The sequence below is a fragment of the Oncorhynchus gorbuscha genome, linkage group LG04, assembly GCF_021184085.1.
Source record: "Oncorhynchus gorbuscha isolate QuinsamMale2020 ecotype Even-year linkage group LG04, OgorEven_v1.0, whole genome shotgun sequence".
NCBI classification, from domain to species: domain Eukaryota; kingdom Metazoa; phylum Chordata; class Actinopteri; order Salmoniformes; family Salmonidae; genus Oncorhynchus; species Oncorhynchus gorbuscha.
In genome coordinates, this window is record NC_060176.1 from 73656905 (window position 1) to 73680016 (window position 23112).

The 23112-nt window shown below is 42.0% G+C and overlaps 2 protein-coding genes across 2 annotated transcripts in view; both read left to right on the plus strand.

Moving 5' to 3' along the window:
- Positions 1-8277, plus strand: part of LOC124034624 — a 19053-nt gene extending 10776 nt beyond the window's left edge. Inside the window, exons 13-14 of the mRNA XM_046348044.1 lie at positions 7793-7900; positions 8170-8277. Of these exons, the coding sequence (XP_046204000.1) occupies positions 7793-7900; positions 8170-8266 (205 nt within the window). The 3' untranslated portion in view covers positions 8267-8277. The remainder of the gene's footprint in view (positions 1-7792; positions 7901-8169) is intronic.
- Positions 8278-13827: 5550 nt separating this feature from the next.
- LOC124034625 (ras and EF-hand domain-containing protein-like) overlaps positions 13828-23112 on the plus strand; it is a 29154-nt gene continuing 19869 nt past the window's right edge. The window contains 7 exon segments of the mRNA XM_046348045.1: positions 13828-14608; positions 18477-18623; positions 20426-20516; positions 20896-20944; positions 20947-20990; positions 21392-21469; positions 22010-22125. Of these exon segments, the coding sequence (XP_046204001.1) occupies positions 14277-14608; positions 18477-18623; positions 20426-20516; positions 20896-20944; positions 20947-20990; positions 21392-21469; positions 22010-22125 (857 nt within the window). The 5' untranslated portion in view covers positions 13828-14276.

Consider the following 23112-nt stretch of genomic DNA (forward strand, 5'->3'; position numbering starts at 1 on the left):
TAATATATCACATACTCTACATCTACTTCCGGCACTGACAGAGATGGCCGCCTCGCTTCGCGTTCCTAGGAAACTATGGAGTATTTTGTTTTTTTACGTGTTATTTATTACATTGGTACCCCAGGAAATCTTAGGTTTTATTACATACAGTCGGGAGGAACTACTGGATATAAGAGCAACGTCAACTCACCATCATTACGACCAGGAATATGACTTTCCCGAAGCGGATCCTGTGTTTTGCCCACCACCCAGGACAATGGATCGGATCCCAGCCGGCGAACCAATAGAACCCGGCCGTAAAAGGGGCAGACGAAGCGGTCTTCTGGTCAGGCTCCGGAGACGGGCACATCGCACACTGCTCCCGAGCATATTACTCACCAATGTCCAGTCTCTTGACAACGAGGTTGATGAAATCCGAGCAAGGGTAGCATTCCAGAGGGACATCAGAGACTGTAACGTTCTTTGCTTCACGGAAACATGGCTCACTCGAGAGACGCTATCGGAGTCGGTACAGCCAGCTGGTTTCTTCACGCATCGTGCCGACAGAAACAAACATCTTTCTGGTAAGAAGAGGGGCGGGTGGGTATGCCTTATGGTTAATGAGACGTGGTGTGGTCACAACAACATACAGGAACTCAAGTCCTTCTGTTCACCTGACTTAGAATTCCTCACAATCAAATGTCGACCGCATTATCTACCAAGAGAGTTCTCTTCGATTATAATCAGAGCCGTATATATTCCCCCCCAAGCAGACACATCGATGGCCCTGAACAAACTTTATTTGACTATGTAAACTGGAAACCACATATCCTGAGGCTGCATTCATTGTAGCTGAGGATTTTAACAAGGCTAATCTGAAAACAAGACTCCCTAAATTCTATCAGCATATTGATTGTGCTACCAGGGCTGGTAAAACCCTGGATCATTTTTATTCTAACTTCCGCGATGCATTTTTATTCTAACTCCCCGCCCTCATTTCGGAAAAGCTGACCACGACTCCATTTTGTTGCTTCCAGCCTATAGACAGAAACTGAAAATGGATGCTCCCACGCTCAGGTCTGGTCAACGCTGGTCCGACCAATCTGATTCCACGCTTCAAGATTGCTTCCATCACGTGGATTGGGATATGTTCCGCAGTGCGTCAAACAACAACATTTACGAATACGCTAATTCGAGTTCATTAGCAAGTGCATTGGCAATGTTGTACCCACAGCAACTATCAAAACATTCCCCAACCAGAAACCATGGATTGATGGCAGCAATCACGCAAAACTGAACCACTGCTTTTAACCAGGGCAAGGTGACCAGAAACATGACGGAATACAAACAGTGTAGCAAGGCAATCAAACAAGCTAAGCATCAGTATAGAGACAAGTAGAGTCACAATTCAACGGTTCAGACACAAGAGGTATGTGGCAGGGTCTAGAGTCAATCACAGATTATAAAAAGAAAACCAGCTCCATCGCGGACCGGGATGTCTTGCTCCCAGACAGACTAAACAACTTCTTTGCTCGCTTTGAGGACAATACAGTGCCACTGACACGGCCCGCTACCAAAACCTACGGACTCTCCTTCACTGCAGCCGACGTGAGTAAAACATTTAAACGTGTTAACCCTCGCAAGGCTGGAAGCCCAGACGGCATCCCCAGCCGCGTCCTCAGAGCATGCACAGACCAGCTGGCTGGTGTGTTTACGGATATATTCAATCAATCCTTATCCCGGTCTGCTGTTCCCACATGCTTCAAGAGGGCCACCATTGTTCCTGTTCCCAAGAAAGCTAAGGTAACTGAGTTAAATGACTACCGCCCTGTAGCACTCACTTCGTCATCATGAAGTGCTTTGAGAGACTAGTCAAGGACTAGTCACCTCCACCCTACCTGACACCGTAGACGTCAACAAAACAAAGAAGGAGATTGGGGATTTCAGGAATCAGCAGAGGGAGCCACCCCTATCCACATCGACGGGACAGTAGTGGAGAGGGTAGTAAGTTTTAAGTTCCTCGGAGGACACATCACGGACAAACTGAATTGGTCCACCCACACAGACAGCGTGGTGAAGAAGATGCAGCAGCTCCTCTTCAACCTCAGGAGGCTGAAGAAATTTGGCTTGTCACCAAAAACACTCACAAACTTTTACAGATGCACAATCGAGAGCATCCTGTCAGGCTGGTACGGCAACTGCTCTGCCCACAACCGTAAGGCTCTCCAGAGGGTAGTGAGGTCTGCACAACGCATCACCGGGGGCAAACTACCTGCCCTCCAGGACACCTACACTACCCGATGTCACAGGAAGGCCATAAAGATCATCAAGGACAACAACCACCCCAGCCACTGCCTGTTCACCCCGCTATCATCCAGAAGGCGAGGTCAGTACAGGTGCATCAAAGCAGGGACCGAGAGACTGAAAAACAGCTTCTATCTCAAGGCCATCAGACTGTTAAACAGCCACCACTAACATTGAGTGGCTGCTGCCATACATGTAAAAAATGTATCACGAGCCACTTTAAACAATGCCACTTAATATAATGTTTATATACCATAATTACTAATCTCATATGTATATACTGTACTCTATACCATCTACTGCATCTTGCCATCTTTATGTAATACATGTATCACTAGCCATTTTAAACAATGCCACTTATATAATGTTTTACATACCCTACATTACTCATCTCATATGTATATACTGTACCCGATACCATCTACTTCATCTTGCCTATGCCGTTCTGTACCATCACTCATTCATATATCTTTATGTACATATTCTTCATCCCTTTACACTTGTGTGTATTAGGTAACTGTTGTGAAATTGTTAGGTTAGATTACTCGTTGGTTATTACTGCATTGTCGGAACTAGAAGCACAAGCATTTCGCTACACTCGCATTAACATCAGCTAACCATGTGTATGTGACACATAAAATTTGATTTGATTTGACTCAACCTGCACTTGAATTGCACTTCCACTGGTTGCCGTGTCTGTAACTTTGTTGACACACAACACATTAATATTGTTCATTGGATTCTTCCATTAATCTGCACACTAGGAAAGGGATTGGTTATTCACTAGCAACAAACTACTAGAGACTTTAATGACCGCACAATGACCACTGTCACAAAGACGCACTGCTTTAAAGCAATGATTAAGCTCGGACCACTGCTTTTAACCCAGCTGATTCCAAAGCCCACTTGTCCAAACTTAAAGGACCCTACGAAATCGACTTTGATTGACCTCATATTTTCAAATAGTCCAGAGAAATATTCTGGGAGTGGGGTATTTGCTATGGATATTAGTGTCCAATGCCTTATTGTATGTGTCAGGGATATACAGATGCCTAGATCCAAACCTTGTTTTATTAACAAGAGGAATTTTGATCATTTCAATGAACAGGCCTTTTTTTGTGATCTTTATTTTGGTGACTTTGATTGTATTGCATCTATGCCTGACCCAGAGTTGGCTCTGAACCACTTCTCAAATGTTTCAATTGTTTTATAGATAAACATTGTCGTGTCTTTGGCTATGCCGGATTAAGTGATATGTCATGCTATTCTATAAAATCCTTTCTCTGTAATTAATATTACCTGATTGAGCTAATCATGTAAATGTAATTAACGAGAAAGTCGGGGCACAACGAAATAATATTTATAGAGCTGTTATCTTCCGAATAAACTCTAAAAGACCTAGTAATATTTTACATCAATAGCAGTCAATATTAATTGTCACTTTATTTCAGTCTCATCTGAAAGTTGTAAATTCTTGGTTATCTTCACGAACGCTGGCTAACAAGTTGAATCAGCAAATAAAAAAATGGGTTTAATTATTTATGTACTAAATACCTAACTAATCACACAGAATTACATATACACAGAATTAATCATATATTGATAACAAATTATGTCATAAAGGAAAACGTCCCTAGCGGATGGAACAGATATGACAGCTGGTTACACAAAGAACGGGGGTTGGGTTTGAGTGAAAGAGCGGGAAGACTGAAGAACAAAGGGATGTCTCTATCGGGCCATAGGCAGCTACTCTATCGTAAATACAGAATCTTATGCATTCTAAATTACCGCCCATTTGGAAAAGGAAAATGCAATACATTTTAACTCTGAGCTGCGCTTCAATAGGTTGGTGGTAGATGGAAGGTCGTGTTGCCCAACAGAGTCCGTTGTCATTTGAAGAGTGTCTCTGGTGGGGAACGGGATATGTTGTAGTGTCGTAGTTGTGTGGTAGATGGGATACTCTGTCCGTCCTTTCCTAGCCCACGTTTACAGCGGCCGCTGCTAACTCAATGGTTAGGAGATATCAATTCAAAGTTCATACCATTCGCAACCAAAGCTCACGCTGAGGTTGGCTTAGTTCTGTAGTTGACATGTTCGTCCTTTTCAACGTATGGACTGTCGTCCTATCGTCCTCGGAACAGGAGGTTACATTTTCGTCAAGGGCTTATATAGTGGAGGGAGAGAAGGGTGTGTTTCATAGTTTATAACCCATGTCTCTTCATAGGGGCGGGCCACTGATTAAGCAGAGCCCTAACCTTATGAAAATCCAAATCTCTTATTTGGAAGCTAAAATTACATTGAATCTTTTCACAAATAATTTTATATTTAAACATTTGAATTGCACAACAATTCCATGTGAATCTGATAACTATAATGTGTAGACTTTCCCAGATACAGTTTAGGTCGTCCTGTCATCAGTCATAATTTCTCAGATGACAACCGAACTGACATCATATTCATTAAGTACCAACGCATATGGTTCCTTTCCCTCCACTTGTTTGATGCTCCCAGACTCTCTATGTTTAACAAAGGCTATTCAAAGGCTATTCCCTCTGTAGAGTCAAGAAAGAGGGAAGGGAGAAAGGTATTTATGGGGGGGTCATAAACCTTACCCACGGGCCAACGTCATGACAACATGCTCCCTTTTCATTTTGTATTTTTATTTTATTTCACCTTTATTTAACCAGGTAGGCTAGTTGAGAACAAGTTCTCATTTACAATTGCGACCTGGCCAAGATAAAGAAAAGCAGTTCGACCGGTACAACAACACACATGGAGTAAAACAAACATACAGTCAATAATACAGTAGAAAAACAAGTCTATGTACAATGTGAGCAAAGGGAGGTAAAGGCAAAAAACGCCATGGTGGCTAAGTAAATACAATATAGCAAGTAAAAAATATATTTAAAAAACACTGGAATGGTAGATTTGCAGTGGAAGAATGTGCAAAGTAGAGATAGAAATAATGGGAGTGCGAAGGAGCAAAATAAATAAATAAATACAGTAGGGGGAGAGGTAGTTGTTTGGGCTAAATTTAAAAAATTAAACAATTAAAAATAAGTATTGCCCTTGGTTCAATTCAGCGCTATCTGAAGTCATACACAAGAGAGATTCACAGACTCGGCAGTCTTTCAGGCGGTTGAGAAATATGTGTGTAAAACTAGTTAAAAAAAGCTAAATGAGATATTATGTTAATACACTATCTGAATGTACAGGGAACCCTGCTACATTTTGGAAAGATGTTACATCACTGAAGGGTTGTTTCTCCTTTTCTCTCCCCCAAATGATACATTTAGATTCCGGCCCTATTACTGACAAAATTGATATCATGAATGCATTAATCACCATTTTATCTCTGCGGGCTGTATTTGAATGTATTTCAAGGCCAGATCTTGAAAAGAGTATTTTAGATGTTGATGGTGAATCTATTGAATAATACTGAAAATGCTGATTGTGTGCGTATTGTCGTTGTCCTGTTGGAAGGGGAACCTTTGCCGCAGTCTGAGGTACTGAGTGCTCTGGATCAGGTTTTCATCAAGGATCTCTCTGTACTTTTCTCCATTCATTTTTCCCTCGATCCTGACAAGTCTCCTAGTCCCTGCCACTGAAAAACAACCACAGCATGATGCTGCCACCACCGTGCTTCCCCGTAGGGATGGTATTGGCCAGATGATGAGTTGTGTCTGGTTTCCTCCAGATGTGATGCTTGGCATTCAGGCTAAAGAGTTCAATCTTGGTTTCATCAGACCAGATCATCTTGTTTCTCATAGTCTGAGAGTTCTTTAAGTGCCTTTTCGCAAACTCCAAGAGTGCTGTCATGTGCCTTTTACTGAGGAGTGGCTTCCGTCTGGCCACTCTACCATAAAGGTCTGATTGGTGGAGTGCTGCAACTCAATCCTGTCTCTGACCTTTACGGACAATTTTTTCAACTTCATGGCTTGGTTTTTTCTCTGACATGCACTGTCAACTGTGGGACCTTACATAGACAGGTGTGTGTCTTTCCAAATCATGTCCAATCAATTGAATTTACGACAGGTGGACTCCATTCAAGTTGTAGAAACATCTCAAGGATGATCAATTTTTTATTTTTTTTATTTTTTATTTTACCTTTATTTTACTAGGCAAGTCAGTTAAGAACAAATTCTTATTTTCAATGACGGCCTAGGAACAGTGGGTTAACTGCCTGTTCAGGGGCAGAACGACAGATTTTGTACCTTGTCAGCTCGGGGATTTGAACTTGCAACCTTACGGTTACTAGTCAACTAGTCCAATGCTAGTCCAACTAGTCCAATGCTCTAACCACATAGCAAAGGGTCTGAATACTTATGTAAATAAGGTATTTCTGTTTTTTATTTTCAATATATTTGAAGGAATATTTTAAAATGTGTTTTCACTTTGTATTTATGGGGTATTGTTAGTAGATTGATGAGGATGTTTTATTTATTTTATCCATTTTAGAATAAGGCTGTAACGTAACAAAATGTGGAAAAAGTAGAGGGGTCTTATTCCTTTCCGAATGCACTGCATATATTTTTTTGAGACAGTTTGCTACAGCAGGAATATATTCCATCAGAAACAGGAAATGTGAGTTGGTATGTGGATTATAATTAATAGACATTTTTGTAGGGCTTGATACATTTTTCATTAGATCAAATCAAGTCTGAAATTTCAAAGTGGAAATTGCAATCTTTCGAATCCTTTTTAAAACTCAAATACAGTACAAATTTGCATGACCTGCTTTGCAAGAAAATTCTGTGATCAAATTAAGATCCTACATTTGTAGACTAAACCCACAGTCACGCAGAAGCTTGCAGGGTTGATATTCTAATGCTTCCATGCTTATAACATTCTTGACTTCTTCTTGGCTGTGTATGTGTGTCACTGACTGTGTGTGTAACTTGTTTGTCACTGACTGTGTGTGTAACTTGTTTGTCACTGACTGTGTGTGAAACTTGTGTGTCACTGACTCTGTGTGTAACTTGTTTGTCACTGACTGTGTGTGTAACTTGTGTGTCACTGACTATGTGTAACTTGTGTGTCACTGACTCTGTGTGTAACTTGTTTGTCACTGACTATGTGTAACTTGTGTGTCACTGACTATGTGTAACTTGTGTGTCACTGATTATGTGTAACTTGTGTGTCACTGACTGTGTGTGTAACTTGTGTGTCACTGACTATGTGTAACTTGTGTGTCAACTGTGACTATGTGTAACTTGTGTGTCACTGACTATGTGTAACTTGTGTGTCACTGATTATGTGTAACTTGTGTGTCACTGATTATGTGTAACTTGTGTGTCACTGACTATGTGTAACTTGTGTGTCACTGTCTATGTGTAACTTGTGTGTCACTGACTGTGTGTGTAACTTGTGTGTCACTGATTATGTGTAACTTGTGTGTCACTGACTATGTGTAACTTGTGTGTCACTGATTATGTGTAACTTGTGTGTCACTGACTGTGTGTGTAACTTGTGTGTCACTGATTATGTGTAACTTGTGTGTCCCTAACAGGGTGAGCCTGTTGGCAAAGTACTGCAGCACTCATCTCCACACTGTCAAACTGAGCTTCTGCCAGATCAGCCCAGAGGCCATCCACAACCTCAGCAGGCAGTGCAAACGGTAGAACTAAAGCAGACATGCATGTCAACGACGTAGGGTGGTTTTCCCCACTAACGGCTAAGGTTAACATTGGGGAGGGGAAGCTGATCCTAGATCTGTACCTTGGGAAACCCCAGAGGCATAACACACAAAGTGATAAGCAGATAGATTTAGAGGAAAAATCAACAACCCTTAGAAATGTCAGTTTTCTGTTGATTTCTGTTCAGGGAATTTTAATAAGGGCTTTATAAAAAAAAATGTCTAATGGGCCTCTCTCTCCCTGTCTCTAGTTTGAAGCTACTGCACCTCTACGGCTGTGCCTACATCCCTACTGAGAAGGAGATCAGAGACATCAACCCAAATGTTGCACTCAACCCGCTGACTTGATACACACACACACAGACACACTTATTGTTGAAATTAATAACACATCTGACAAACTCCTCCACAGTTACCACGACTTTGTAAATGCAGCCTGTGTGATATAAAGAATGAGGAGTGCCCACAGCACAAGTGTGTCAAGGGCCCTCCTTCCATCACCTCCTTCATACAATGATGTGGTGTCAGGCAAGCTTTATCCAAATTACATCTATCTAGTCAAGATACACATATTTTGTAGATATTTTAATTTTAAATGTACATGCTGATTGTTAGTGAAAGTTTCCCATTCTCTGGGAGGCTCCCGAGTGGTGCAGCAGTCTAAGGCACTGCATCTCAGTGCAAGAGGGGTCACTACATCCCCTGGTTTAAATCCATGCTGTAGTGGCCCAGTGTTGTCCAGGTTTGACCATGGTAGACCGTCATTGTAAATAAGAATTTGTTCTTAACTGACTTGCCTAGTTAAATAAAGGTCAAATACAAAATATCTAGCAGCCAGACAGAAATGGGTCTTGGTCTTCTAGACTATCTCTATGGAAACACTTTTGTGTGTGTGTTTTGTTTATTCAACCTATTACAGGTCATTATGTTACTGCGCTTGTTCGGACGCACAGTTCTTGTTTGTTTTGTTCCTCTTTTTCTCGAAGTTGTGAAGTTGACACAAGAGAATGCTAAAGTAGGTAAGCCGCGTCAGCGTAACATTCCACAATACGTTTTTTCACAGGGGACAATCTTAGGACTCATCATTGTAGTCTGTATGAAAATGTGGGATGGACCTCTGTCTGGAAGAAGAGAGCTGCATTCTCTTTGATTTATTTACAAAGATATCTTACAGAACATCCCTTCATATGTAACTTCATTAATTAAGGTAAGAATCATAAGTTACCAAACCTGTTCTCAGGAATGGACAACACTAGATCCCTTCAGTCTCCACAGATTTGGGAAAATCTGCGTTTTGTTTTTAGGCCCCTAATTTGTGGAACAATCTGCAGAGTTCACTGCAGTTAGATGTGCCGGTGCCACTCAGGAAGTTTCAATGATTGATTGAGGTCCTCTATGTCGTTGAATGTGATTGTTTTCATTAAATATGTTTATTTTGGTTTATTGTATGCTGAATTATATTGTTTTGTACACAAATGTGTGCATGTTGCTTTATAATTATGTTTTTATTGTAATGTATACAGGGCTCTCTTGTAAAATATACTTTTAATCTCAAATTGACTCCATGTTTAAATGAAGGTTGAATAAATGACAATAAATTATCCGAGCACAGAGAGCATCACCATGGTCACTGGCCACAAGAATGATGAAGTTTCTTGGGGACCTTCAATGCTGCAGATATGTTTTGGGAATGTAAAAAAATGTAGAAAAAGTGAAGGGGTCTGAAAACCTTCCGAATGTGCTGTATATACACTACCGGTCAAACGTTTTAGAACACCTACTCATTCAAGGCTTTTTCTTTATTTTTTATATTTTCTACATTTTAGAATAATAGGGAAGACATCAAAACTATGAAATAACACATATGGAATCATGTAGTAACCAAAAAAGTGTTAAACAAATCAAAATATATTTTATATATGAGATTCTTCAAAGTAGCCACCTTTTGTCTTGATGACAGCTTTGCAAACTCTTGGCGTTCTCTCAACCAGCTTTATGAAGTAGTCACCTGGAATGCATTGAAATTTTGCAGGTGTGCCTTGTTAAAAGTTCATTTGTGGAATTTATTTCCTTCTTAATGTGTTTGAGCCAATAAGTTGTGTTGTGACAAGGTAGGGGTGGTGTACACAAGATTTGTTTGGTAAAAGACCAAGTCCATATTATGGCAAGAACAGCTCAAATAGGCAAGGAGAAATGACAGTCCATCATTACTTTTTGACATGAAGGTCTGTCAATCCGGAACTTTGAAAGTTTCTTCAAGTGCAGTCGCAAAATTCATCAAGCGCTATGATGAAACTGGCTCTCATGAGGACCAACACAGGAAAGGAAGACCCAGAGTTATGCAGAGAATAAGTTCAGTAGAGTTACCAGCCTCAGAAATTGCAGCCCAAATGAATGCTTCACAGACTTCAAGTAACAGACATCCAACATCAACTGTTCTTTGGAGACTGCGTGAATCAGGCCTTCATGGTCAAATTACTGCAAAGAAATCACTACTAAAGGACACCAATAAGAAGAAGAGACTTGTTTGGGCCAAGAAATATGAGCAATGGACATTAGACCGGTGGAAATCTGTCCTTTGGTCCAATGAATCCAAATTTGAGATTTTTGGTTCCAACCGCCATGTCTTTGTGAGATACAGAGTAACAGGTTTGAAGGTAAGACCCAGATACAGACAACGTCGAATTAACAACAGTTTAATAATCCAACGGGGGCAAAAGACAGGTCAAAGGCAGGCAGAGGTCAGTAATCCAGAGGTGGGGTAAAGGTACAGGACTGCAGGCGTGCTCAGAGTCAGGACAGGCAAGGGTCAAACCCAGGATGGCAAGAAAAGAGAGACTGGGGAAAAGCAGGAGCTGAGACAAAAAAAAACACTGGTTGACTTGAATAAACAAGACGAACTGGCACAGACAGACAGAAAACACAGGTATGAAAACACAGGGGACAATGGGGAAGATGGGCGACACCTGGAGGGGGGTGGAGACAAGCACAAGGATAGGTGAATCAGATCAGGTGTGACAACACAAGTATGTAAACGGTTGATCTCCGCATGTGTGGTTCCCTCTGTGAAGCATGGAGGAGGAGGTGTGATGGTGTGCGGGTGCTTTGCTGGTGATTTATTTAGAATTCAAGGCACATTGCCAGGCACATTGCCAGCATGGCTACCACAGCATTCTGCAGCGATACGAAATCCCATCTGGTTTGCGCTTAGTGGGACAATCATTTGTTTTCATCAGACAATGACCCAACACACCTCCAGGCTGTGTAAGGGCTATTTAACCAAGAAGGAGTGTGATGGAGTGCTGCATCAGATGACCTCTGAGTTGGACCACAGAGTGAAGGAAAAGCAGCCATCAAATGTTCAGCATATGTGGGAACTCCTTCAAGACTGTTGGAAAAGCATTCCAGGTGAAGCTGGTTGAGAGAATTCCAAGAGAGTGCAAAGCTGTCATCAAGGAAAAGGGTGGCTACTTTGAAGAATCTCAAAATAAAATATATTTAGATTAGTTTAACACCTTTTAGGTTAATACATGATTCCATATGTGTTATTTCATAGTTTGGATGTCTTCACTATTATTCTACAATGTAGAAAATAGTAAAAATAAGGAAAAACCTTTGAAAGATTAGTAGGTGTGTCCAAACTTTTGACTGGTACTGTATGTATTTTATTTTATATTTTATTTAAAAAAAAATTGTTACCCAGGACCGGGCTTCTGTGTCCTCATAGGCAGCCATTGCCCTGCATACACACACACACACACACACACACACACACACACACACACACACACACACACACACACACACACACACACACACACACACACACACACACACACACACACACACACCCATACACACACACACACACACACACACACACACACACACACACACACACACACACACACACACACACACACACACACACACACACACACACACACACACACACACAATTTTCATATATTATCTTAATTTGAGCCAGTTTGCTACATCAGCAATATAATCCTGCAGAAACAGGAAATATGAATTGTTACAGTTTGTGGATTAAAATTAATTATAATTAATTTTGTAAGGGTTGATACATTTTTCGTTATATTAAATCAAGTCTGACATTTCAAAGTGGAAATTACAAAACTTTAGAATCCTTTTTAAAACTCAAAAACAGTACAAGTTTGCATTACCTGCTTTGTAAGAAAATTCTCAGCAACAAAAAACTGATCAAATTAAGATCCTACATCTGTACACAGCACTGATAGTCATGCAGAAGTTTGCAGGGTTGATTTCTAATGCTTCCATGCTTCTGACATTCTTGACTTCTTCTTGGCCGTGTATGTGTGTCACTGACTGTGTGTGTAACTTGTGTGTCACTGACTATGTGTAACTTGTGTGTCACTGACTATGTGTAACTTGTGTGTCCCTAACAGGGTGAGCCTGTTGGCAAAGTACTGCAGCACTCATCTCCACACTGTCAAACTGAGCTTCTGCCAGATCAGCCCAGAGGCCATCCACAACCTCAGCAGGCAGTGCAAACGGTAGAACTAAAGCACACATGCATGTCAACGACGTAGGGTGGTTTTCCCCACTAACGGCTAAGGTTAACATTGGGGAGGGGAAGCGGATCCTAGATCATAACACACAAAGTGATAAGCAGATAGATTGAGAGGAAAAATCAACGACCCATAGAAATGTCAGTTTTCTGTTGATTTCTGTTCAGGAAATTTTAATAGGTCTCTCTCTCTCTCTCTTTAGGTTGAAGCTACTGCACCTCTACGGCTGTGCCTACATCCCTACTGAGAAGGAGATCAGAGACATCAACACCACTCTTACACTCAACCCGCTGACTTGATACACACACTAGAGCGTTGGACCAGTAACCAAAAGGTTGCTGGATTGAATCCTGGGCTGACTAGGTAAAAATATGTTGTTCTGCCCCTGAGCAAGGCAGTTAACCCACTGTTCCCCTGGTGCTGAAGATGTGGATGTTGATTATTGAAGCCCCTCACACTTCTGTTTCAGAGGGGTTGGGTTAAATGCGGAAGACACATTTCAGTTGAATGCATTCAGTTGTTCGACTGACTAGGTTTTCTCAGACACACTTTTTGTTGAAATTGATAACACATCTGACAAAGTCCTCCACAGTTACCACAGAGGCATGACTCAAATCAAATTAAACACTTTTTAAATACAGCGTGTGTTACATAAAGAAGCATGAAGAGTGTTCAGGGAATTTTGATCGGTCTCTCTCTCTCTCTAGGTTGAAGCTACTGCATCTCTACGGCTGTGCCTACATCCCTACTGAGAAGGAGATCAGAGACATCAACCCCACTGTTACACTCAACCCGCTGACTTAATACACACAGACACACTTATTGTTGAAATTAATAACACATCTGACAAACTCCTCCACAGTTACCACGACTTTGTAAATGCAGCCTGTGTGATATAAAGAATGAGGAGTGCCCACAGCACAAGTGTGTCAAGGGCCCTCCTTCCATCACCTCCTTCATACAATGATGTGGTGTCAGGCAATCTTTATCCAAATTACATCTATCTAGTCAAGATACACATATTTTGTAGATTTGTTATAAAAAAATTACATGCTGATTGTTAGTGAAAGTTTCCCATTATCTAGTGGCAGCAAGTGTCCTAATGGTTAGCTCTTTGGACCTGTAACCGAAAGGTTGCTAGATCGAATCTGAGCCGATAAGGCAGTTTAACTCCCTGTTCATTGTAAATTAGAATTTGTTCTTAACCGACATGCCTGGTTTAATAAATACAAATCTAGTAGACAGAAATGGGTATTGGTCTTCTAGACTATCTCTATGGAAACGCAGTTGTTTTTGCTTGTGTTTCGTTTATTCAACCTATTGCAGGTAATTGTGTAAGTGCGCGTGTCCGGGCACACAGTTCTTGTTTGTTTTGTGCCTGTTCTGGAAGTTGAGAGGCCAACACAAGAAGTAATCCGCGTCAGCAGCTGTCGCACCCCACCTCTCACCACCTGTGTACCTGGCAAGAGACCCGCGGCAAGGGGACTGTCACAGCACCGCAAAGGACGACACAAGACTTGATAAATGATACTAGGACGAAGGACGACACATTAATACCGTTAGCCCAAGGTGGTCGAAGTCCTGGAGAGAATGAACGCTCTATTTTTCTTTTCTTTTCAGGACCTCGATAAGGTGATTGACAGTGTTGAACGACTTGGATAAAAATCTCAGACTTGAAGTTCGTAAGGTGGTGGTAAAAGGAATTTAATTGGTTAAACACGTTGCTTTATTGCTGTTGCCCATAGTGTTCTTTCCCCTGGTGGTTTTCTGCTTGGTTTCTGGGGCTTTCAACTCTGGACTGAACCATGTCATTACCAGGCATGGGTAGGGACCGGGAGAGTTTGTGTTCGCTCTTTCACGCTTGTGATGTGGATAATTCTGGACAGATTGAAAAATACGAGTTTATTCAAATCTGCTCAGAGCTCAATGTTCCACCGACGGAGAGAGAGCACATATTCTCTAAACTGGACACCGACAGAGACGGGACTATCAATCTAGCGGAGTTCATTAGCGGCTTCCTCGGGATCTCGGAGCAAGTGTATTGTGGGAACATGGAGAGCGAGAGCTGGGAAGTCTCTTCTCCGGCCTGGGAAGATTTCCAGACCCGACTGGGGGACCATGCCAAGTTCATACCCAGGTGAGGTATGGTTTACATTGCAACAACAAAATATAGGCTAATCAAAATGATTTTTCTTTACATATTGTCATAAAACAGTTTCAATGTACTTTTCCAGTGTGTGTAACCAATAGACTACAGGAAGGTTCTGCCCTTATTTGGATTCATAAAATAAATATACTCAATATTTGTTGTATGATTGTAGTGTTTTTTAAATTGAAACTGCTGTTCTATTCCGGTTTCCAATGATATTGACTAAATGAGGTTAGGACACCTGCTCCACCTTTTGTGTGTGTGTGTGCGTGCGTGTGTGTGCTCAGGTCAGTTTAGCTCTAATACATCAGTTATCTCTAGAAGAACCAATAGAAATGCAGCAACCTAACCCGAAAGAATGAGCGAAAGAAAGAGAAAAAAAAGGGAGGAGTGAAAGGTAGGTATCAGTAGCCTATCCTATGACAGGTTATGAAATGAGGTCCCATTGAGCAGTTCGAGGGAGAACCCTGCCCCCTAGGGCTGGGAATGGGACTGAGACACCGGCTAACAATACCATGGAGGGGACATAGAATCACTGTGTTAATCAATGTTCTCCATCACATCTTAAATAGACCTCATTATGACTGTTTGATCACCAGCCTCACCAGCTGTACAAAGACACCCATCAGAACTAACATCTTAGCCTGCTTCTTTGAAAAGGGCCACCCCTGGGGCCCTCCATTAGGGATGGAGACAGAGGGTTTTCTGGTGCAGCAGATAAAATCACTGGGGGGGCCCAACCTCAAAAAGACAGTAGGCCTACATCCAGAGACTGAGGTTACAATAGGGTAACAGAGGGTGCGTTTGTAAATTCACTCTGGCTATCTACTCCAATTTCAGAGCACTCTAGTCTGAGTGTGCCGGAGTGCAGAATAACTGATTAATTTACGAACGCTCAACAACCGTTGAATATGGCCGGTATCAGTAAACTTCAGTAAAAAAAGTGTCATTAAATTGTTGCCAGCAGCACAGTTACAGTCACCAACGCTCTGAATAACATGTAAACCGACTAAGCAGCTCTGCTCGGGCAAGTAAAATGATCAGAGTGAGGTGTTCTCTCATTATGTGTCTGGAAGTAGCTACCAGCTAGCCAACGTTAGCCAGTTATCCTGGTGCTTGACTGCCGTTGTGAGGTCAGAATGCTCAACCCCACTGCTCGGCAAGAGCATCCAGTGTGGCTCTAAATGAGAGCACAACGCTCTGAATGTACTAACGGGACAATCTGACAACGCTCTGAATGTACTAACGGGACAATCTGACAACGCTCTGAATGTACTAACGGGACAATCTGACAACGCTCTGAATTTACTAACGGGACAATCTGACAACGCTCTGAATGTACTAACGGGACAATCTGACAACGCTCTGAATGTACTAACGGGACAATCTGACAACGCTCTGAATGTACTAACGGGACAATCTGACAACGCTCTGAATGTACTAACGGGACAATCTGACAACGCTCTGAATGTACTAACGGGACAATCTGACAACGCTCTGAATGTACTAACGGGACAATCTGACAACGCTCTGAATTTACTAACGGGACAATCTGACAACGCTCTGAATTTACTAACGGGACAATCTGACAACGCTCTGAATGTACTAACGGGACAATCTGACAACGCTCTGAATGTACTAACGGGACAATCTGACAACGCTCTGAATTTACTAACGGGACAATCTGACAACGCTCTGAATGTACTAACGGGACAATCTGACAACGCTCTGAATGTACTAATGCCCAGAGCACACCCGGGAGGGAGCTCACTCTGGCACAAGGACAACTTTTATGCATTTGAAAATAACATTTTATAAAAACACATTTACTTGAAGAACAGTTTAGTTTCAAAGTTTGGTAACAGAATGAAGGTACAAACAGCACAAACCGTCATTGTGTTCGCAAACATGTCATCCATTCCTCCTGCCATGGAAGGACCATGGTTGGAGTACAGCAGTGATCAGTTGTGGTTCCCCGCCTAAGTAGTTCTACTTTAAGAAAGCAGGTAACTAGATGTGTTATGAACATGAGAACTCCAAGCACCTCTGTCACTTTTGATTACTATCAAAATAATTGCTGTTAAAAATATTACTATCAAAAGTATTGCTGTTAAAAGTATTTTGCATTTCTTAGCTTGCATGTAGGAAGGTGATGTCTCTGTAAGCACCAGATGTTATGACCTGTGGCGTGTACCAGTGATGCTGCCTGTCTTGACAGGGCTGTTGACTGTGACAGTGAGTCTATACGCTTAAGGATTGTAATCTGGCCACCATGTTGAAGGCAAACACACAATCACACACTTTAGATACCTCTACCTATCTGACCCACACACTTTGGATACCTCTACCTATCTGACCCACACACTTTAGATACCTCTACCTATCTGACCCACACACTTTAGATACCTCTACCTATCTGACCCACACACTTTAGATACCTCTACCTATCTGACCCACACACTTTAGATACCTCTACCTATCTGACCCACACACTTTAGATACCTCTACCTATCTGACCCACACACTTTAGATACCTCTACCTATCTGACCCACACACTTTAGATACCTCTACCTATCTGACCCACTTTTACCAAAGCATGAATGAGTTATTAACATGTAAAATGGCTCCACAATTATTATGCAGTCAGGGAAATGAGAAATGAACATTTCAGTACCTGAATGAGCATGTAGATATTAGGTAAATACTGTGGGCCTCACAGGTATACAGATGAACAGGTGTGTTTCACCCCCCTAAGTGTTAAACCTACTTCTTCTCCAGTGCAACAAATAGCAATGATATGTGAACCCAGCGCATGATGAGTAAGCTTCCATTTCAAAGTACAACAACACTGTCAACACTGTTGAAATGAATGATATTGTTGACGCAGCATAATAATATCATGTTTGTGTGCTGTATAAATGTTATGATAGTAGCTATTAGAGAGGTATATTAACTAGTGGTTCTAGATGCTTCTAGTGGTGAATAGCTGTTCAGACATTATGCTGTTGTGTTAACATTCCCTCTCTGTCGGTCTCTCTGTCTGTCTGTCTTTCTGTCCATCTGTTCTCTGTCTCCGTATGTCTGTCTGTCTGTCTGTCTGTCTGTCTGTCTGTCTGTCTGTCTGTCTGTCTGTCTGTCTGTCTGTCTGTCTGTCTGTCTGTCTGTCTGTCTGTCTGTCTGTCTGTCTGTCTGTCTGTCTGTCTGTCTGTCTGTCCATCTGTTCTCTGTCTCCGTATGTCTGTCTGTCTGTCTGTCTGTCTGTCTGTCTGTCTGTCTGTCTGTCTGTCTTTCTGTTCTCTGTCTGTCTGTCTGTCTGTCTGTCTGTCTGTCTGTCTGTCTGTCTGTCTGTCTGTCTGTCTGTCTGTCTGTCTGTCTGTCTGTCTGTCTGTCTGTCTGTCTGTCTGTCTGTCTGTCTGTCTGTCTGTCTGTCTGTCTGTCTGTCTTTCTTTCTGTCCATCTGTTGTCTGTCTGTCTGTCTGTCTGTCTGTCTGTCTGTCTGTCTGTCTGTCTGTCTGTCTGTCTGTCTGTCTGTCTGTCTGTCTGTCTGTCTGTCTGTCTGTCTGTCTGTCTGTCTGTCTGTCTGTCTGTCTGTCTGTCTGTCTGTCTGTCTCTCTGTATGTCTGTCTTTCTGTGCACCTGTTCTCTGTCTGTCTTTCTGTCTGTCTGTCTGTCCGTCCGTCCGTCCGTCCGTCCGTCTTTCTGTCCGTCTGTTCTCTGTCCGTCCGTCTGCCTGTCCGTCCGTCTGTCCGTCTTTCTGTCTGTCTGTTTGTCTGTCTGCCCGTCTGTCCGTCCGTCCGTCTGTCCGTCTTTCTGTCCATCTGTTCTCTGTCTGTCCGTCCGTCTGTCTGTCTGTAGGAATGAGCAGGCAGCCACGCTGTATCAGAACATCAGTATGGCAGAGCCCAGGATGGTGCCTCAGTATGAGAGACTCATCATGAGTTTCACCAGAGAGATCAAACAGCACAACGCTGAGATGGAGAACCTGGCCCTGGCTGTCAAACGGTACACACACACACATACTCACCAACAAATGCAGTTTGCTTAAAAACACATACTGTACATACACTGCAGACATTTTATCATACACACCCTCAAATACACACACACCAACACAGATACAATATAATATTATGTTCTACTCACACCAACACAGATATAACATAATATTATGTTCTACACACACCAACACAGATACAATATAATATTATGTTCTAAACACACCAACACAGATACAATATAATATTATGTTCTACACACACCAACACAGATATAATATGTTATTATGTTCTACACACACCAACACAGATACAATATAATATTATGTTCTACACACACCAACACAGATATAATATGTTATTATGTTCTACACACACCAACACAGATATAATATCATATTATGTTCTACTCACACCAACACTAATATAATATCATATTATGTTCTACTCACACCAACACTAATATAATATCATATTATGTTCTACTCACACCAACACTAATATAATATTGTGTTCTACACAATCCAACACAGATATAACATTATGTTCTACACACACCAACACAAATATAATATATTAATATGTTTTACACACACCAACACAGATATAATATGATTAATTATGTGTAATTATTTGTATGAGCATAATAAGATTCAAAACCTGAGACATAAACTGAACAAGATCCACAGACATGTGACGAACAGAAATGGAATAATGTGTCCCTGAACAAAGGGGGGTCAAAATCAAAAGTAACAGTCAGTATCTGGTGTGGCCACCAGCTGCATTAAGTACTGCCGTGCATCTCCCCCTCATGGACTGCACCAGATATGCTCGTTTTTGCTGTGAGATGTTACCCTACTCTTCCACCAGGCACCTGCAAGTTCCCAGACATTTCTGGGAGGAATGGCCCTAGCCCTAGCCCTCACCCTCCGATCCAACAGGTCCCAGACGTGCTCAATGGGATTAAGATCCGGGCTCTTCGCTGGCCATGGCAGAACACTGACATTCCTGTCTTGCAGGAAATCGCGCACAGAGCGAGCAGTATGGCTGGTGGCATTGTCATGCTGGAGGGTCATGTCAGGATGAGCCTGCAGGAAGGGTACCACATGAGCGAGGAGGATGTCTTCCCTGTAATGCACAGCGTTGAGATTTCTGGCAATGACAACAAGCTCAGTCCGATGATGCTGTGACTCACTGCCCCAGACCATGACGGACCCTCCACCTCCAAATCGATCCCGCTTCAGAGTACAGGCCTCGGTGTAACGCTCATTCCTTCGATGATAAACGCGAATCCGACCATTACCCCTGGTGAGACAAAACCGTTACTCGTTAGTGACGTGCAGGTGTTGTTACACATGGTCTGCCACTGCGAGGACGATCAGCTGTCCGTCCTGTCTCCCTGTAGTGCTGTCTTTGGCATCTCACAGTACGGACATTGCAATTTATTGCCCTGGCCACATCTGCAGTCCTCATGCCTCCTTGCAGCATGCGTAAGGCACGTTCACGCAGATGAGCAGGGACCCTGGGCATCTTTTTTTTTGGTGTATTTCAGAGTCAGTAGAAAGGCCTAAGTTTTCATAACTGTGACCTTAATTGCCTACCGTCTGAAAGCTGTTAGTGTCTTAACGACCGTTCCACAGGTGCATGTTCATTAATTGTTTGTGGTTCATTGAACAAGCATGGAAAACAGTGTTTAAACCCTTCACAATGAAGATCTGTGAAGTTATTTGGATTTCTACAGATTATCTTTGAAAGACAGGGTCCTGAAAAAGGGACGTTTATTTTTTTGGGACGTGTATTTCTTCTCAGGGCCCAGGACAAGGCCTCCATGCAACTCAGTGAGATGGAGGAGGAGATGGATCAACGCATCCATACAGCCGAGAACAACACAAGGCTTCAGGTGACACACACACACACACACACACTTGCTGATTCACTTCAGAAATGATGTCCATGTTATCAGGCGATATCGGCAGGTTGTGTTCCTACAATGTTTAGACAGACTGATAAGAAGGGTGCAGCTCATCTCTTCCCTCATGTCAAATAGAGAGGGATCTGGGATCAGATTACTCATAGAATCTCAAACACTCATAGAATCTTAAATATTGAATTAATTTGGACAGTAGTAGTTGTGTTTCTTGGCAGTAGTGGTCTCTATATGTTGTCAGTGTGTGAGCAGTTGATGATGATGTTATCCTCTATAGTTGTGTCTTCAGTCCTTGTGGAGGCCATAAGTGAGGGAATGATGCTAAACCATTGATCCTTTGTGTTGTCTGTAGGAAGCCAAGAGGTCTGAGGCAGCTCTAAGTGATCTGAAGAGGCACTATGAGTCGAGGTGTGTGAGCTGCAGCACAAGGTCCAGAAGATGAAGCTGGTGAGTTTACCATTGGACTATTCCTCATACAGTTCCATCTAGTACACTCTAAAGATATCCTCTACAGTCCAGGCCAAATTTGAAATACATTTTCACTTTTTCATAAAAGTATTACACTTGGTTCCTTTGAACAGTTTGTTCAAGTTAAAAGTTTCATGCTTTTATGAAAAAGTGAACAATTCACCTCAAATTTGGCACCTATTGCCTGAATTGCTAGTCTAACCAATCACTTATGTTCACCCACTAAGCATTTTGGTTCATTGGTTCATGAAACAATCAGATGAACTCGGGATAGTCGCCTTTGAATAAAATACATCTATGCTGCTATCTGTGCCTCTGAAGATGCTGATTCGCTGAAGGCAAGCAGCATTTGTGTTACTTAATGTCTACTCCCTCCTCAGATTGAAGACCAGTACAAGAACATCAACATGAAGGATGAGTCTTCAACCCTGAAGAGGAAGATCAACAAACTGACTCTGGTGAGATGGTTCTTCCATCCTGTTGTATATCACTCTGTACATATCCTTGATCTCTGCTCCATTTCCTGCTCCAGAATCAGTCTGGCTCTGACCCTGATGTCTCCTGTCCCTAACCCCTCCTCTTTATCTTTCTTTCTCTCTCTGCTCTATTTCTCTCACTCTATTTCTCCTCTTTTGCAATCTTTCACGTTTGCTCTATTTTTGCTCTCTCTCTCTCTCTCTCTCTCTCTCTCTCTCTCTCTCTCTCTCTCTCTCTCTCTCTCTCTCTCTCTCTCTCTCTCTCTCTCTCTCTCTCTCTCTCTCTCTCTCTCTCTCAAAATTAAATTTGCTTTATTGGCATGATGTAACAATGTACATATTGCCAAAGCCTATTTTGGATATTTACAATGTAAAAATGAGATTCAAACTTGTCAATGGGACAACAATAACCAAGTGTCAAAATAACCATACATTCAACAATAAGCATACAGTAGAGTACATGTGTTCTCTGTCTCTCTCTCTCTCTCCATCTCTGTCTCTCTCTCTCTCCCACCCCCCCAGGAAAACCAGAGGTTGAAGCAGGAGTTAATGCAGTCCCACACTAACATAGCCTTCCTGCAGAGTGAACTGGACTCTCTGAAGAGTGACCTGACAGACCACAGCATCAACTCGGAGGGGTGAGATACACACACAAAGCATTTTAAGGCCTTTTTATATTAGACCCTGTCAATCCAGAAAGAGTTACTGTAACATGGGTGTTGGAAATCACAGGAGGCTGCTGAGGGGAGGATGGCTCGTAATAATGGCTGGAATGGAGTGAATGGAATGATATCAAGCACATGGAAACAATGTATTGGATGTGTTTGATACCGTTCCATTTATTCCATTCCAGCCATTACTTTGAGCCCGTCCTCCCCAATGAATCTGCCACCAGCCGCCTGTGTTGGACACCCATTGTGCATGAGGCATAATCATCTGTACAATCTCTCGTAAAATGCCTTACCTGGGGTGGTTACATGTTTGGCAGGCCTGTAACAGGATATCCTGGTGTGAACTCACACTCACAAAGAGTCTCACAACACGGTTACCTGGCAACCAGGCCGGGGAGATTGATTTCACACTGTGCCTTTGAACCCGTTCCATTCAAACTTCGTTTTTTTGTTGTGAATGTGTCGATTCTTTGGGAATGCTGAAGTGACTGCTTTGTCGGTATTATTTGAATGTAAACCTGTTCATGTGCAGTATTATTAGAATGTAAACCTGTTCATGTGCAGTATTATTAGAATGGAAACCTGTTCTTGTGCAGTATTATTAGAATGTAAACCTGTTCATGTGCAGTATTATTAGAATGTAAACCTGTTCATGTGCAGTATTATTAGAATGTAAACCTGTTCATGTGCAGTATTATTAGAATGTAAACCTGTTCATGTGCAGTATTATTAGAATGGAAACCTGTTCTTGTGCAGTATTATTAGAATGGAAACCTGTTCATGTGCAGTATTATTAGAATGGAAACCTGTTCATGTGCAGTATTATTAGAATGGAAACCTGTTCATGTGCAGTATTATTAGAATGGAAACCTGTTCTTGTGCAGTATTATTAGAATGGAAACCTGTTCTTGTGCAGTATTATTAGAATGGAAACCTGTTCTTGTGCAGTATTAT